Below are 15,337 nucleotides of genomic sequence, written 5' to 3'. Positions count from 1 at the left end.
TCTCGAGCTTATATATTAATTTAGATTCTTGGAACCAAAATCACCAACCATAATTTAGTTAGAGTGATGTCACATCAAAAGTTACATCTAAAAAAATCCCATCGAAACATGACTAATATAATTTCTCTAATCATTAAGTAAAAAAAATAAAAAGTAAAATTCACTCAACGGTGAAATAGAATTATAAAAGCACTTTTATTGGATTAGTCAAATTTAAAGAATATTTTTTTATAAATGTAAAAAAAATTTGACTTTTAGTTATTCCATTCACATAAATCTCTACATTAAAATAGCTATTTTTTATTATATAATAATAAAATAATATAAGATGAATTTAATTTTAATTATTCATATTAAATCTCTACATTAGATTATACATTTATTCATTATTATATAGTAATGAAAAACTAATAATTTCAAAAATATTTAATTTTTTTAATTATTAATTTATTTTATTTTATCATATTTTACTATTCTACCTATTATATATTAATTAATATATCAATTATGATAAAATATATAATAAAAAAAATAATTAATAAAATATATATTTAATGTATTTACAGTAACCTTTAAAATCTAATGCAATTGCTCAAAATATTGGGTGGGATAGTAGTTTTTTTTCTATTGTTAATGTATATTGAAAGCACCATCTTGTCACGGGTCACACAGTCCATGCATGTATAGAACAAATAAGTATACGGAAAGGAGACACGGTTTGACTCTTAAAATCGTCGCTATGTTTGTAACTCATGAAACTTTAGAGACATAAAGGGCAGCAATAGTCCTGCTTTGTCTGACATAGTACTCGTCGTAGTACATATCCCACCGGAGAACTTCATGACAATTAATTGTAAATATCGTTTCTGATCAAGATTTAATTAACCTGACTTTGAGATCGCAACTCTTGATCAGGCACGTCGTTTGAAATAGTCGGAGATCAGGGAGCTGGTTTTGACGTTGCTATGTTTTATTTCTCCTATTGAGACATCTGAGAGAGGAAGGTGAAAGTCAGTTATTATGCATTATCTATTTAAAAAGATCACTGGAAAATCGTGAAGTAAACTTGAGTACTACTGAAGCAGTCTTACGTACTTTTTTCATGCAATTATTTTTGCATGATGATATAAATATGATCTATATCATGTGCTCCTCTTACTTTAATTTCTAGCTGATATATGAAGTATTGAAAGTAGTACCCTTTGAACGAACGAACTTCATTGATGGTAATTTTGATGGCAGAATAAAAGACAAGAAGAGGTGTCCATTTCATGTTGCAGCAGCTTATCCCATATTAAAAGAAAAATCGAATTGATATCCCCTAGTTAGGGAGGGGAGAGTCTTTTGGCAAAGGAGCTAGGCAGGCTTGCTTAGTCGGTGCCTTTTGTTTTCTCATTTTGGCTTTTTTTTATTTATATCAACATCCACACTTTTTTTTCCAGTAGAAAAACCAAACGCCATTGCTTGAATAATACGCACCATTTTCACCTATATGTATGCCACCCTTGGTTCTTCACTCTCCTTGTGTATCTCTCCAGATATATAGAAGCTGACGTTCTTATAATCCCGATACGCCAAGATCAATGAATTCACATGATCATCAGCAAATGTGTACTGTTCAAGGGGACGCTGGACTCGTCCTCACCACTGATCCAAAGCCTCGTCTCCGATGGACTGCTGAGCTTCATGAGCGATTTGTCGATGCTGTCGCCCAGCTTGGAGGACCAGATAGTACCGAACCTTTTTACCACTTTGTTCACATCAGCAATGATTAATATCCCGTGCTTAATTAGAACTAGCTTGTAGCATTTTTCCATTGTTGAGTTTCATTTTAACAGTGTTCTCTATGTTTTTTTTTTTTTTTTTTTCCCCTTTTTCCTCTGTCTATCTCTGCAGAGGCTACGCCAAAGACGATCATGAAAGTTATGGGTGTTAAGGGCCTCACTCTTTACCATCTTAAGAGCCACCTTCAGGTAACGATACAGTATTGGAATACATCTTCTGGTTCTCCTTTTTTTTCTCACAGCGCTTGTACTTTTCCACTGTTACGTTTTTATTTTGTAATGAATCTTGCTCGCTTTCTCATCTTGATCAATAAAATAGAAATTCAGGCTCGGGAAGCAACCGCATAAGGATTTTAATGATCAGGCTGTTGGGGATGGTGAGATTAAAGTTTTTCTTTTTTTTTTTTTTTTTTTTTTTACCTTTTATTAAGTTTTGCTACCATTCTTCGGAGGAAACTACAGAAAATGTTCCCATTTTCTTATAAAATCTCATTGTCAGCTTCGGCATTAGAATTTCAGAGGGATGCTGCTGCAACTTCCAGGACAATAATGGGTCTGCGCTTGAATAAGTATGTCACTCATCACTAGATCTCTTCGTCTTTTGTCGCAAGCGAGTATAGACACACTAGACAGTTTCAAGATGACAAGGCATGTTATAATATTGGCACACATGGCTCTATATAAAGCATTCATGATCTGTAGTTTATACTACTCATACTATATTCATTTTCTTTGTTTCCATTCACATTTTAATTCATTTTTAAGAACCTGATCACAGGAACATAAACCAGACTGAAGCTCTTAAGACTCAAATGGAAGTACGAAGGAGGCTGAATGAGCAGTTAGAGGTAAAACAATAAGGAAGTTATGAAAATACCTAAACCGTACGTCCCATTGATAGTAAAATTTCAACAGGAGCTGAAGATCAGATAGGGAATTGGTTTTGAACTTTTTGGCCATGCATTATATTATATCTGTGTTGATAGGTACAGAAACACCTCCAGATGAGGATCGACGCACAAGGAAAATATATGCGGACAATACTGGAGAAAGCATGCCGAACACTCTCCGAGGAAAATGTGAACTGTCAAGATGGTTTCAATCTCGACGTTGTTGGTCAAGGATATGGGGACATGATGAGCAACACGAGAGATTTTGGTTCCTTGGTGAACATGCCATCTCTAGAAGAGTTGCATGTAAATGAAGATCACATTAACTCTCGTACTGGTGGATTTCAGCTACAAGAAATGGGAATTGCAGCAGCACATTTTGATCGCTTGGAAGAGGATGCATGCCAGCTCCAAATGGCTCCTTTGACTACTACTGATCATGGCAACTCAACTATGAATTTCATGCCCAGAAGTTGATGATCGAAAATTAACGTTCGATCTATTTACAGTTATCAACTCAATTTATGACAGAAAAGAAAGTACGGGACAGTAATTCTCAAAAGCTTTAAATTAAGCCTCTTGTAGAAACTGTCGCTTTTACTAGACCAAATTATAAATTAGGTAGATTTCTACGTATGCATGTTATTGATATATATATATATATATATATATATATATATATATATATATATATATAATATTAAGTACCAATCCTGTCGCTTGGTAGCCTTATATGTAATTCATTAAGAAAATCCCACCGACGGATCGGAGGACCTTCAATCATTGATTAATATGTTCCATCGATTACTACTTCTGTACCATAATTTAGAAGTATTCGTGTTTCTTTCAACTATATAAATTAGTGGCGACAATATTCTAAGATGTTAATTGGACGTATGTGCCATCTTCCTTTTATGATATGATAGCTTCATCTCGTATTCAAAGAGTCGTGTGCAAAGAGGAAAGACATTATTAATTACATACGATAGCCGGCAAATCACTGTGACTTAAAAAATCACATTACTAATTAAATCATATTTTAGAATGCCTTTCCCGGCCGGGGGTGGGGGATTAGCATACTTGTTAGCTCCCTCTCCCTACGAGGGCTACCTGCCTCTCTGATTCACTACCTTCAAAGGTATGGGAGAAGCTTTGAAAATTAATAAGTTAAGCAAACATGCTTTCAGTCTCTTGTTTTTGTAGATTGCAGCTTAAAGTTGTAGTTTAGTTTAAGCCAAGTCCCAATCTATGAAGCAATTGACTTTCAGGGATTGACAGATAGCTTGAGGACCCTTTTGTAGCGGAGGGTCAGGGAGAGAGATTTAACAAGAGGGATTAGCAGGAGAAGCATCGAGAACGAGGCTTCCACGGCCCGTGTAAAGGGCTAAGAAAAGACCTTGAAGTGGTCCGCGTAAAGGGATCTAAAGAGACCTTGAACAGGCCTTGAGAGTGGCATTAGCCACGGAAGGGGGAGCTAAGGAGGTGCGGGGAGGATCCCCCGACCTCTATTGAATCTCTATTACTGACCGTAGCACAGAGAGAAGCGACGGCTCACATTTTCTTTTAGAGTTGTTCTCTTTCAGTTACAGACTGAGTATTTCAAGATACGCACTTAGTATTGAGCTAGTCTCAATTCTCTAAAGTGGCAAATATGTGTGTGAATGTTCTCTAAAGCCGCAAAGTTATGATGACAATCATTGGTTTTCCATCGAAAGAAGATCTCCACGGGCATCATTTTACAGTTTGCTAAAGCTTGTAGCCCTCCAGCGCAGGTTACTTATGATCAACCCTCTTTTGATCATCAGAAGAAATGGCACCTTATGCTAATTAACGTTAAATGATCCAGAAAAATAAGCAACATTCGGCCTCGTACACACAGCAATATAGTTTTTTCCATAAAATTATATTTGCTGTTGTCATAAAACTATATCCATTAATTTATAACAGATGTGCTAGCTATATATAGTTTTTTACCCTTCAAAGTTTTTTATTTAGTGAAGACTTCGATCGGCTAGCTTCCGAGATTTCGGACTCTGATATATGGGAAAGGAGATGAGTTCTCAAGTATTCAGTTGCATGCACGTGGGTTCTCCAGTGGGACCTGTATAATGATGAGAACTTACTTTGATGATTAAGAAACAAGAAAAGAAGAAACTGCATGCATATATAAAATTTGTTTCTCATATTCTCCCTACTTTACATCACACCAAATTCGTGGAAAAAGTTGGCGGTGCAGATATCTTTATTTCGTCGCGGAGAACATGGATGCGGAGGAGCAAGTTGGAAAGAAAAGGCTTATCTTCCGGGTTCCCCCACATACACAGAGAAAAAGAGAATATATTAAATGCATGCAGTCCCAAGCTGAGTGCTGCACCCACATAAACACAGAAAAAGAGAATATATTACATGCACGCAGTCCCAACAGTACTGCAACAAATGGAGGAAGGAAGATTCCAATTTTATGCATGAGAAGTTTGGTCTACTGAGAGCCTGGAGGAGAGAATTGAAGCCTTTCAACCCAACTAATATTGGGATGAAGATTTCCTCTTTTTTTTTTTTTTTTTTTTTTCTTTTTTAGAATTGCAGAGGTTCGTGAGAGGGAGACGGGTCCTTCTTGTTTGGGTATGTGTATGGGAGAGGTGGGACCCGCACCCCCCTCTCACACACCCTGCCTGCAATTTGGATTGGAAATTTCAAGGTATCCCTGCCTGATATTCTATTTGTTACTCATTCTCTTGACTCATCTTAACTCAAAATATCTCCCTATTATTCAAAACATCCCATCTCATTTGAACTGTGTATCCAATGCGGGCCCAAGTCAATTTGTAAAATAACAAAAAACATTTCTTATTTAAAAAGAAGCTACCTCATAATACCAATACTTCTAACCTTAGCAATGAATAAAGAACAATGAAATGGAACTATGCATGCCTCTATATATGACACTTATACGCATACTTCGGCGTAGATGAGTTCCAGATCCAGTGATGTATACATCATACAATAGGTAGGGGCCAAAACTTCCTGCATCACGAAATCATCCACCTCAAAAATCTTGTTGCAGTGAGTCTAAATTATCCTAGCATTAGAGATCTACATGTATATTTCCTAGCTTGCTCGAGCTCTGTTGCAAAAGGTTAATCCCTATATCTGTTGATACATGTTCAGAGAACCTTCAAATCATGAGACCAATTTTAGTAACCTGACCTCATAACCAAACACATGGCATGTGATGCACCCACTCCGACCGATAGGACATTGTGGGGTCCCAACCCATCATCCTCCATTAGGAACTTAACTTCAATAGGACATGGTTGCACCTCTGGCAGCCCAGGAACTCCCAATTGAGAATCTTTAGCATTTCCCCACATGTAAAGCTTCCCTTCACCTGTTCAAGCAAACAATTGCACCCCACTTAATGCCATCGGAAAAAAATTTAAAGACATGCATCTCCACTTATCTCTCTTATCATGCATTTCCATTGACAGTCATTATGAGGTCAAGGGTAATATCATTAATTCAAAAGACAAAGGTAGTCTGTTAAGCACCCTAACCTGCTTTGCACTTCTCGTTTCAACACATGGTCTGCTCTCTCTATTTCCTTTAGGTTTCTTATTTCTTATTTTATTATGTTTTAGATAACCATACCCCATTTGATATTCTTTCATGTTTAATTTTTTTCATTTTCAACCTTTCTCAGTACTAGACATCAACCTACACTCTTGATCACTATTCATGTGTCAATGGATTAAGCTTAATAAGACTTATTTTTGTTTGGGAGGTGCCACTTTTATATGTTCCCCCCATAGTCGGGCACACCACCTTTGGCGCCTTCTAATGAATTCTGCAACGATCAAAAGTCAAGGCTAACTTACGGGTTACAGCTGCCGAGGATGAACCTCCACAAGTGATATAGACAACATGCTCATCAGATAAAGCCCCAATCGGTTCAGGTACTTTCTGATTTTGGATAGAAGAATGACCCAACTGACCATGTCCACCATGGCCCCAAGAAAGTACTTTACCATCATCTGTAATCATAAATCAACAATAAATCAGTACAATAACGTGCAACCTATAAAAGACATTTTCCATTACAACTGTGGGATTGCACAACTATCTTTACCGGTTAATGCAAGAGAGTGATATCCACCACAGGCTATCTGAATGAACCGAACACCTTCTAGATTAGGAATTGGCTTTGGCTTCCAACCACCAACCTTATCACCTCTTCCAAGCTCATAGTTGGAGTTTGCTGGCAGAACCACCAAAAGAAGCAACTTATCAAAAAATCTTACTTAGAGAAATAAAGGTTTAACTAAGTGGCACTTGAGTGTTAATAGAAATAAATAGTGACAGAATGATATAAGATGATAAAACCAATTCGTTGGAATTTTCAGGCTTTGTTAAAGTGCAGATCACAGAAGTCTGAAGCACATGAAGCAATCGCAATTCTGCTCTTTATATAAATTTCCATGCCTCATACACATTTATTTGCTTCTGAAATTTAAATGCATAGCTACCCCTGGTTTGCATCAACTATTAAATCAGCAACTTTAAATTATAGTCTCACTCATGAAGAACTTAAAATTAACATTCTCCACCACTTGAATTTGCCATATTAACTTTCAGAAAAACATCACCACTTCAAATTTTTTTTTTTTTTTGCCACAACTATTTAACGTTGGTATAATCTTTTGCACTTCCTGTCCCGCCATTTCCACAAAAGAGGAAAGATAACTTCTTTCAGTCTTCCATTTCATTACTTTCATTTTTGACATATACAAAAAGATTTAAAGGAAAACAAATAACCAAATTGTAAATAAATGAACCCAGAAAATCCAAGGTTGGCATGAATATGATATCACTCTGCAGTCTACTAGTTCGCCACTTCTATAACAAAAATGATAGAACGGTAAGAGAGAAAGTGAAAGTATGCTCAAGAAAGATTAAAATCTTACCTCCCCAATTCCAAAGTTGCCCCTGCTCTGTCAGTGCCATTGTGAAAAACCCACCACACGAAACGGCAGTCACTGGCATAGGTAATTCTTTTATTTTGGTAGGAATACTGAGTCCACCTCCTTCATTTGGGCCTCTGCCAGGACCAAGGCCCAATCTACCATCCCCTTCATCTCTACCCCAAGTATAAAGTTCCCCTAAATTCAATGAATAGTAAATAGATATATGGAACATTACATATATAACAGAAGAACCCATTAAAACCTTATCTAATTTAAAACTATACATATATGCCAGAAAAGAGTATGCTTGATCAATAGCCAGTATAGAGAAATTTCCAGCACCGAGAGAAAGAATTATTCTTCATATTTCTTCCTACTTTCTAGTCATTACTCATGAACTTGTAACGCCTAGCTTCTTGATCTTTTCTTTTTTCCTTGGCATCTTCTAGTTTGTTACTTTCTTCCATGTAGTTTCACAATCATCATATTTAAAATTTTATGCGCACCTTATTGTCCATTTTACTATTCACCCAATGAAATTAGTTCTGTTCTCCCTTTTTCTTCTTCCAGTATGCATCCATACCCTAAATTCCTTTTGTTGGGAAAAGCATGAATAGTGGGCTTCTCCCTTGGTTCTTCTTTTATATTGTTTATGACTCATTCCAATAGTTAAAAACAGCACAAAGGGCTTTTATGCTCCTTATACTAATCACCACCAGTTTATTCTCATTTTTTTCTTCTATTTAAGTGTATATGACACATAAAACCCTATTGTGCCAATTTATTTGTTCAATTAATTGAAAGTGCATTTCAATTAAAGAATAAATGAAATAAGTTAAAGTGAAATAAAACAAATATTAATATGCATGAGCTTAGGAGACATAAAATGATTTTCTTGAAGGCATGGTCATTCATACAAGAGCTTAAAAATACAATTTGTACGTTAAATTGCAACCAAATCGGGTAATTGGATGATAATCATTATACTAAAGCTTGCAGTAAATCAACCTAAAGCAATTTTATTTAAACAACTAAACTAATGCAAACACAAGTTCCAAAAAATTCTAGAAAGCATCAGAACGAATTGACATAAATTTGTAATTCATTCTTACTTATCCAGCAAGATTTATATGGACTCAAAAAATAGTTATATGGCTAAGTTCACAGCCATAAAAGCCCTATTTTGTAATTTCCCCTAATATCAAACCAAAGCCTCAAAAAGTAAGATAATTGAATAAAACATACAAATCCACTTATGGACAACAAAAAAGAATTCTCATGAGACCTGTTTCTGTGATAGCAGCAGTATGTGTTCCACTAGTTGCAATATGACATATTTTCCCACTCCAAGAGCCTTCCACCAATCGAGGGAATAGTTCTCTATGGTAAACAGAATGTCCAAGCGCACCAAAACCGCCATAACCCCTGAGAACTTCATTTTTAATGAAAAATCATCAAGTGACGCGGACTAAAAGCATGTTTAAGTCAAGTTAGCAATGCCAATTAGACCAAAGAGTATATTATTTATAGTAGTGAGTATAAGAACAATATTCTCATGCCAATCAGTTGCACTGCTGTTGGACTTGGACCTACGACAAACATACACACTGACGGCAATAAAATAAAGCATCCAAATGTCCTTGGGCTTGAACACAGGCAAGATATTGAAATCATTCATTTTCTTCCCCAAAACTAAGAGCCCCTAACAAATATTAATCACTAGTCGATGCATCTTACTTAATTTAAAAAGTACATTGGCACTAGTTGCAACATAGTACCCCACTCTATTCGGACACAGAATGCACTCTGTCATCCATATTGGGCTTGAACACAGCCATTATTTTTTTTTTTATAGGCAAAATAAGATTTTTTTTTATCAAATAAAAAGGCCAAGCCTAAGTACACAAGAGGCATGAAATTGAAATCATTTCCTTTCTTTCCCAAAACAAGAGACTACAAAATATTAATCACAAGTCAATGCCATCTTCCTAATTTATAACGTACATTAGCACTAGTCGCAACGTAGCACGCCACCCTATTCGGACACAGAATGCATTGTCATCCATACTGGTAATTCATCAATTTCACCCTGAATCCATCTCCTCAAGAGCAATTTCACATATTATCAAAAAAAAAAAAAAAAAAGAGCAATTTCACATGGCAAAATATTATATAGTATTATCCTCTGGGTGACTCAGATAAACAGGTGTGCATATTCTGATCATCAACTTTCTTTCTTGTCATTCCCATTTGATATAACTAAAAATTGACCTTGAAACCAAAGCAATAAACAAATCAAGATTTATGTTTTAGACAACAACCTCGTATTAGCCGACCATCTTTCGCAACTCCTAAGCAATCACAATTGTAATAGAATTGGACATTTTTATGATGCAGCTGCTCTGTATTTGAATCAATATGTGAGGTAGACCCCACAAACTCCGGGCACGTTTGAAGCTCATTTTGAAATATCAAACGGGTTAACCACATGAGCATAGATAAAATTTACAATTCCAAACAATTGATTTTCAATCTGTAATTACTATTTAACCATTCAATTCCTACACCAGCTAGCAACATTGGCCACATTAGTAAATTCTACCATGGCAGGTGAATGATCACCATATTTTGTTGATTTATCAACGAAGTATTGTTAGTTCCAACAGCCAAAATGCATATGGGATTAGTAAAATCAGAATTGAAATATGAGCAAATGAGATCTTCTATTTCGAGAGTATAAAGTAAATCTAGAACAACTTATTAAAAGAAAAAAAAAAAAGAATTAGAACAGACCAAGTGAAGACCTCTCCGAGGGAGGTGAGCGCGACAGAATGTAGTCCTCCAAGCTCAACAGACTTAACAGAATCCAAATGAGGGTTCAAAGTGGGAACAAAAACCGGATTCTCGTGGCCGAATCCAAGGCGGCCGCCATCGCCTTTACCCCAAATCCAGAGCTTGCCATCGACGAGCAACGAAGAATGGAAGAGCCCACAAGAAACACCAACCTCCAAAACAAGTCCTTTTCTCTTATCGAGAAAGCGGCGACCAGGGGTTGGGGAGAGAGTGAAGGAGGATCGAGGGACGAGGAGATTGGCGACTGGGGTTGGGTAGAGTCGGTTCTCTTCGATGCCGCCGCCGAGTTGGCCCGAGGCGCCTCTGCCCCAGGAGAGGAGCTGGAGGGTGACGGCGTCGTTTGCATCGTCTTGGGTTTGTACAAAAGGGGAACTTTGGTGGATAAGGAAGAAGACGAAGAGGAGAAGGAGTAGAAATGGCGGCTGAGGGTTCTACTGCGGTGCCGAACTACAACTGACATTTTTTAAGTTTCTTTGATTTCTTCGCTCTCTTATAAATTACAACGGACATGCCACGTATGTTTCTTTCGTGATTGATCCAGTGATTCGAGAGATAAAAACTTCGGTGGGTCGAGTAATTAATAAATTCACATCATTTATAATTTGATTTAGGATATAAATTTTAAATTTTAAATTTTATAAATCAAATTTTACATTGAGAGGTAAATGGTTTGTTACAAATATTACTTTGAAAATAAAATATCTTGTAATTTTATTATTATGTATTTGTTTTAATTCATTATAAATGCATTTTCTCTTCAAATAACAATACCAATTTAAAGTGTCATTTGAATAATGAATTGATACAAGATGAATTGAGATAAAAGTTAAAAGTTAAATAAAATATTATTAAAATATTATTTTTTAATATTATTATTATTTAAAAATTTAAAAAAAATTAATTATTTATTAATTATTGGGTGTTCATTTTTGGAGGTTATGCACTTCATGGTAATCTATAGAATGATTAGTCGATTTTAGCAATTTTATCTTTTTAATCTTGTGGAAAGAACGGCCGATGAACAATCCTTCCTGCTCACACAAACTTTGCGTAATAATAACTTGGAAGCAATATTTTAGTTGTAAAGCTTTTTGCTAATAATATTACTAATAATTCAAACTAACGTAAAAAGATTATACAAAAATAAAACTCATAAATTGGCACGGTTTTATAGAATTCATTAGATCTACTTTATAATCTGACATATTATACCAAACTACGTCAGTTTGTATATTTATTTTTGTATAATCTCTTTGTGACTAAAATATTTTTCTATATATAAGTTCGATTATACAAGAGTTCGAAGCAACTGCTGCAATATTCTAGCAGGGCTGCCCTAATTTTCTGAAGAATCTTAATTATATTAGCTGGTTGGGCGTCTACAAGCTATTCCGAAGCACCAAATCGAACATGATCTCCACTTTTCAACAAATTAATCCTCCATGCTATATCTATTTCTAGAGTAGACTAGAAAATTTAGGACATCTCAATCCAATTTTAATTATGTAATGCTCAAATGCTTATTTTCTAAATACAACCTGAAAATAAATAATTAATTAAAGAAAGAAGGGATAGAAATTAAGAGTTTTATTACTCATCATTTTCACATGCCACACAATACTTATTTTTATTTTTTTTAATCATTTTTTGTTTTATTCTTCTTAAACTAATTGAATTATTCTACTCATCCTCCATACACTACACATTTGATAAGAGAAAAAAATTAAAAATTAAAAAATTATATATAATATGTGGTGTAAAGATGATGAATAAAATTTTTTATAAATTAAAGTGCTACTTTTGCCACTCGATCAAAAGCACTTGAGCTATTCAAAACATAGTATCGAGAAAAAAAGGACTATTAAATTAAAGTACTACTAACCCCAAGCTTGAATCTCGATTTTGTCGACTATTTATTTTAAAGTTCTTCAACTATTTTATCTCTCACAAAATTTTTTCTATTACATCTCTTTTTCAATCTGATTTTTCTTATATTAGACCACCAATTGATTATATGAGTTGTCGATGGCATTTTGGCATAAAATCCACCAATTTCCTAATGTCTTTCATAGCTTTTTTTTCCATTCGTAATAAATCTCATATTCAATGTATTTTTTTTTTCATTCACCATACATTCTCCAAAGTTTTCTTATGCACTTTACAGATTGCCGTTCATGGTAAGTCTCATATTCAACGTGTTCTTGTTAGGATTAACTGAATATCTAGAGACAACTTTGCAATAGATCATTAGCAAAAGAAAATAATAAAAATTTCACAATCACACAAAGAACACCAAGAATTCAAATGGTTCGGCTTGAACAATAACCTATGTCTACTGGTGGAATCGATTTCAAGGGATTTACTATCACAAAGATGGAGGAAAAGAGAGCAATCACAAGTTCTCAATCCCAAAGTCTCAATACATCCAATGAGCTCTCAAGAATATTACAAAAGAAATTTTCTCTCTTTTCTGTATATTGGCCGCAACTCTCACACCAATCCCTTTACAAAAATATGTTTATATATAAAACAATGCAAGAATTAGGTTTTCTAGCCAGGGTCGAATCATAGTCAAGCTAAGTCTCTAGAATGACGTTTTCAACCGGAAATCAAGCCACCATTCCAGTAGTTATTAGGTGTTATTTTCGTTCACCACGCATCCTCCAAATGCTTGCTACGTACTTAATAGATCGTTGTTCGTGTTAGGGCTAAAAACATATGGGTTCGACACGGTTTTGATGCCAAACCAACGCCGAACCGACCTCTTCCATGAGAGGAAATAACCGATCGAAACCGGTCGATTGGGGGAGATAAAACCAATATTGTCAGTCTCGGCGCGGTGCGGTGCGGTGCGATGCGATTCGGTTCCTCGGTCTGTCGTCGGAGTCTTTGTGAAGGAGGAGGGATGCATCGACGTTTTCCATGACAGAGCAGAAGAAAGTTGCAGGTGAAATGGAGGAAGGAAGAAGATGCGAGGAAGAAGAAGAAGAAGAAGAAGAAGAGGGGTCAGGGGTTTATTATATTTATTTTGAAACGACGCCGTTCCATATGTTTTTTTTTTAAGTTCCAAGAGAAAAACGACGTTGTTTCACTTATTTAAGTGAAATGGCGCCATTTTATATACATATATTTAAATATATATATATATAAAGGATCAGCCGGTTCAGTGGTTTTCCAAGGATTAGAACTAGTGTCGAACTGTCCGATATCAATTTTCATCAATTCCTACTGCCCGCCGATCGGTTCCTTGCCAGTTTCAGCTGGTTCCTTACTCCGGCAGCTAGTCTGATCGGTTCCTAGTCGATTTAGGCAGTTTTTGTACACCCCTAGTTCGTGATAAGTCTCATATTCAATGTGTTCTTTTCTGTTATTTTTCATTCACCACACGTCCTTTAGAGGCTTCCTATGCACTTAACGAATCGCTGCCCTCATGTTCATCATCAATCTCGTATATCGATTTGTTTTTACCCGCCATCCACTTGCGCCACATGCCACAAAGACACTTTTATCGGGTCATCAGTCGAATCCCAAGTCTTATCCATCTGTCCGACAACGTGATCTTATCTCCAAACTCAAGATGTCCTCTTTATCAGCATCCTAAGGGCTCGTTTATTTTTGCAGATGAGATATGTTGAGATTAAAGTTAACAAGTTAAATAAAATATTGTTATAATATATTTTCTAATATTATTTTTATTTTGGGATTTGAAAAAACTGAATTGTTTATTTTATTTTGTATTAGAAGTTGGGAAAGTTATAATGATTAGATGAGATGAGATATTTTCTAAAAATAAATGAGGCCTAAGTTTGAGAGATATTAGAATATTATCATACTTATTGTGTCCTGTAATATGACTTATTGTTTACTTTTTTTATTTTATTGTGTAAATTGATTAGTGTCAAGTAGTATAATTGATTTATTGTATTTTCATTATTTCTCTAACCTCATTCGTCTATAAATAAGAACATTTTTTTTTTTTTAAGAAAGATGACGGTATTCCAATTTTATTGATAGCCCTCACTTATGGCGGAGGAAAACCGTAGTTACAACTAGAAACTTGAGGGTTTACAGATATGCAAGAAAGACCAAAACCCAGGCCTAAAAAATCATAGACATGAAACCAAAATTACAAGGAGCCAAAAACAACATATAAACCAGAAAAAGATAAACCTATAAAAAAAATATAAACAACCTGCAAGAAAACACCAGCACAAGCAGATAGTAAAATAACAATGAAAACAAAAGCAAATAAAGCATACCTCACTAAGATATCTTCAAATAAAGAAGACCAAGTCTATCCATCTGAAGAAGACCCCTATAAACACTACAAGAGAACTGCTTATTTGTGGCCAGTTAATTCCAGCGAAATGACTATTTACAGCTAAAATGGGTCTGTTTTGGTCACAAATGATCTTTTCGCTGCAATTAAATAGCCACAAAAGTCCATTTTTCTTGTAGTAAAATAAGAACATATGTTATGTATTCAAAGAACAATTTGAGAATAACAAAGATGTAGCCTCTAAAATCTTCCTCTTCCTTCTCTCTTCTCCATCTCATTTTCTATTTTATTTTTATCTTTCTTCAACTAGGATGCTTAATTCAATTGCAGAAAGATGAAGTTAGCTAGAGGACTCAACGCAAGGAGCTGATTGAATAATGAAATTAAGAACAAGTGGGTGGAGGCCAGGCAATGATCGAGAAGGGTTTGGGTGAAGGAATAAGATATGAGAAATGCTATTATGTCCTTTAATTTATACCAGTACTCATTTTATCCCCTTTGACATAGCACTACAATGTGGTGCCACATGGTTTATTAACAAGATTAAAAACACAAACATAAATGGGTAGA

At 35.2% G+C, this 15,337-nt stretch overlaps 2 protein-coding genes across 3 annotated transcripts; one reads left to right on the top strand and one right to left on the bottom strand.

The window, feature by feature from the left end:
* Positions 1 to 1,345: 1,345 nt before the first annotated feature.
* Positions 1,346 to 3,236, top strand: LOC121248658 (myb family transcription factor IPN2-like). 2 transcript variants are annotated; one of them, XM_041147194.1, is made up of 6 exons: positions 1,346 to 1,731; positions 1,897 to 1,973; positions 2,104 to 2,161; positions 2,284 to 2,353; positions 2,563 to 2,632; positions 2,777 to 3,236. In XM_041147194.1, exons 1-6 carry the CDS (start codon positions 1,584 to 1,586, stop codon positions 3,149 to 3,151), a joined length of 798 nt encoding a protein of 265 aa, XP_041003128.1. In that variant the 5' UTR covers positions 1,346 to 1,583; the 3' UTR covers positions 3,152 to 3,236. The 2 variants fall into 2 exon arrangements, with proteins under 2 accessions (XP_041003128.1, XP_041003127.1); XM_041147193.1 differs by having other exon boundaries at positions 1,353 to 1,731; positions 2,771 to 3,236.
* A 2,349-nt stretch (positions 3,237 to 5,585) lies between these two features.
* On the bottom strand, positions 5,586 to 11,026 carry LOC121248656 (RCC1 domain-containing protein RUG3, mitochondrial). Its single transcript, XM_041147191.1, is given in 7 exon segments — positions 5,586 to 6,062; positions 6,550 to 6,705; positions 6,801 to 6,929; positions 7,636 to 7,830; positions 8,921 to 9,060; positions 10,429 to 10,846; positions 10,849 to 11,026. Coding segments are annotated over 7 exon segments (1,332 nt in total). The 5' UTR covers positions 10,949 to 11,026; the 3' UTR covers positions 5,586 to 5,868.
* Positions 11,027 to 15,337: the final 4,311 nt, after the last annotated feature.

The sequence above is a fragment of the Juglans microcarpa x Juglans regia genome, chromosome 2D, assembly GCF_004785595.1.
Source record: "Juglans microcarpa x Juglans regia isolate MS1-56 chromosome 2D, Jm3101_v1.0, whole genome shotgun sequence".
NCBI classification, from domain to species: Eukaryota; Viridiplantae; Streptophyta; class Magnoliopsida; order Fagales; family Juglandaceae; genus Juglans; species Juglans microcarpa x Juglans regia.
The sequence above is the reverse complement of the archived record's forward strand: the minus strand, read 5'-3'. Positions and strand labels throughout refer to the sequence as shown.

Coding starts and splice junctions, on each gene's coding strand:
- LOC121248658 (XM_041147193.1), top strand. CDS start 1,584: ATGAATTCACATGATCATCAGCAAATGTGTACTGTTCAAGGGGACGCT. Junction 1,732..1,896: donor CCAGCTTGGAGGACCAGATA/GTACCGAACCTT, acceptor CTATCTCTGCAG/AGGCTACGCCAAAGACGATC. Junction 2,354..2,562: donor ATGGGTCTGCGCTTGAATAA/GTATGTCACTCA, acceptor ACCTGATCACAG/GAACATAAACCAGACTGAAG.